This window comes from Apteryx rowi, unplaced genomic scaffold, assembly GCF_003343035.1.
Source record: "Apteryx rowi isolate R43461 unplaced genomic scaffold, aptRow1 scaffold_1494, whole genome shotgun sequence".
Lineage (NCBI taxonomy): Eukaryota > Metazoa > Chordata > Aves > Apterygiformes > Apterygidae > Apteryx > Apteryx rowi.
Window position 1 is genome coordinate 2898 of NW_020447746.1, and position 1636 is coordinate 4533.

Here is a 1636-nt window from a genome sequence, read left to right on the forward strand (position 1 = left end):
CCCCCCACAGGCACCCCGTGCCCCCCACCCCACCCCGGGGCCTCGTTAGCTAACGAGGCCCATAAATTACACCGTCTGCGTGGGGGCGGGTGACGCGGCCCCTCGCAACCCCCCGGCCGGGGGAGTCCTCCCCCGGGCCCCCGCCCCGATTTCGGGGTCACCCCCAAAGCCTGCGCCGGGCCCCTACCCCCGGCTCAGTTGTCCTCGTCGCTGTCGTCGGGGCTGATGGCCGGGCTGGTGAGGCTGTAGGTGGGCGACGTGGGGCTGTAGCCGGGTGACGTGGGGCTGTAAGTGGAGCCCTTGGGGCTGGTGGGGCTGTAGGTGGGCGAGGTGGGGCTGTACTTGGGGCTGGTGGGGCTGTAGGTGGGTGACGTGGGGCTGTACTTGGGGCTGGTAGGGGTGTAGACAGGCGAGGTGGGGCTGTAGGTGGGTGATGTGGGGCTGTACTTGGGGGTGGTGGGGCTGTAGGTGGGAGAAGTAGGGCTGTACTTGGGCGAGGTGGGGCTGTACTTGGGGCTGGTCGGGCTGTACTTGGGCGAGGTGGGGGTGTACTCCGGGGAGCTGGGGCTGTAGGAGGGGCTGGTTGGGGTGTACTTGGGGGAGGTGGGGCTGTAGCTGGGGCTGCTGGGACTGTAGCTGGGGCTGGAGGGGGTGTAGGTGGGTGACTGGGGGGTGTAGCGAGGGCTGGAGGGGGAGTAACTGGGGCTGGTGGGGCTGTAGCTGGGTGAAGTGGGGCTGTAGCTGGGGCTGGTGGGGCTGTAGTTGGGGGAAGTAGGGGTGTAGTTTGGACTGGTGGGGCTGTAGCTGGGTGAGGTCGGGCTGTAACTGGGGCTGGTCGGGGTGTAGTTGGGCGAAGTTGGGCTGTAGTTGGGGCTGGTGGGGCTGTAGCTGGGCGAGGTTGGGCTGTAACTGGGTGAGGTGGGACTGTAACTGGGAGATGTCGGGCTGTAACTGGGAGATGTCGGGCTGTAGCTCGGGCTGGTTGGGCTGTAGCTCGGAGATGTCGGGCTGTAGCTGGGCGAGGTGGGGCTGTAACTGGGAGATGTAGGGCTGTAACTGGGCGAAGTGGGGCTGTAGCTGGGGCTGGTGGGGCTGTAGCTGGGCGAAGTGGGGCTGTAGCTCGGAGAAGTCGGGCTGTAACTGGGCGAAGTGGGGCTGTAGCTCGGAGAGGTGGGGCTGTAGCTCGGAGAAGTGGGGCTGTAGTTGGGCGAGGTGGGGCTGTAGCTGGGAGATGTCGGGCTGTAGCTGGGCGAGGTGGGGCTGTAGCTGGGGCTCTGCGGGGTGTAGCCCCCCGGCGAGCGGGGCTCGTAGGCGGGCGATGTGGGGCTGTAGCTGGGTGACATGGCGCCGCCTGCGGGGGCAGAGAGGGGTGAGGGGGGCGACCCACGGCGGCGGCAGCGCCGGGGGCAGCCCCCGGGGGGCGCCACTCACCTGGCGAGGGGATGTAGGGGCTGGAGGGCCCCGGTGATCCCGGCGATCCCGGCGTGGGCGACCAGGCCGGCGAGTAGCCGGGGCTGAAGCCGCTGGCGTCCGAGGCGGCGCTGGGGGAGAAGCCGGCCCCGCCGGGGGTCATCCCGCTGCCTGTAAGCGAGGGGAGAACAGGCGGTGAGGGGGAGAACAGGCGGTGAGGGGGAGA

General features: G+C 69.1%; 1 protein-coding gene across 1 annotated transcript in view; it reads right to left on the reverse strand.

Moving 5' to 3' along the window:
* Positions 1 to 100: 100 nt before the first annotated feature.
* The window catches only part of POLR2A (RNA polymerase II subunit A), a gene marked incomplete at its 5' end in the record, with an annotated part of 22848 nt that continues 21312 nt past the window's right edge, over positions 101 to 1636 (reverse strand). Inside the window, 2 exons of the mRNA XM_026058668.1 lie at positions 101 to 1351; positions 1432 to 1581. Coding sequence (XP_025914453.1) covers positions 195 to 1351; positions 1432 to 1581 — 1307 coding nt within the window. The remainder of the gene's footprint in view (positions 1352 to 1431; positions 1582 to 1636) is intronic.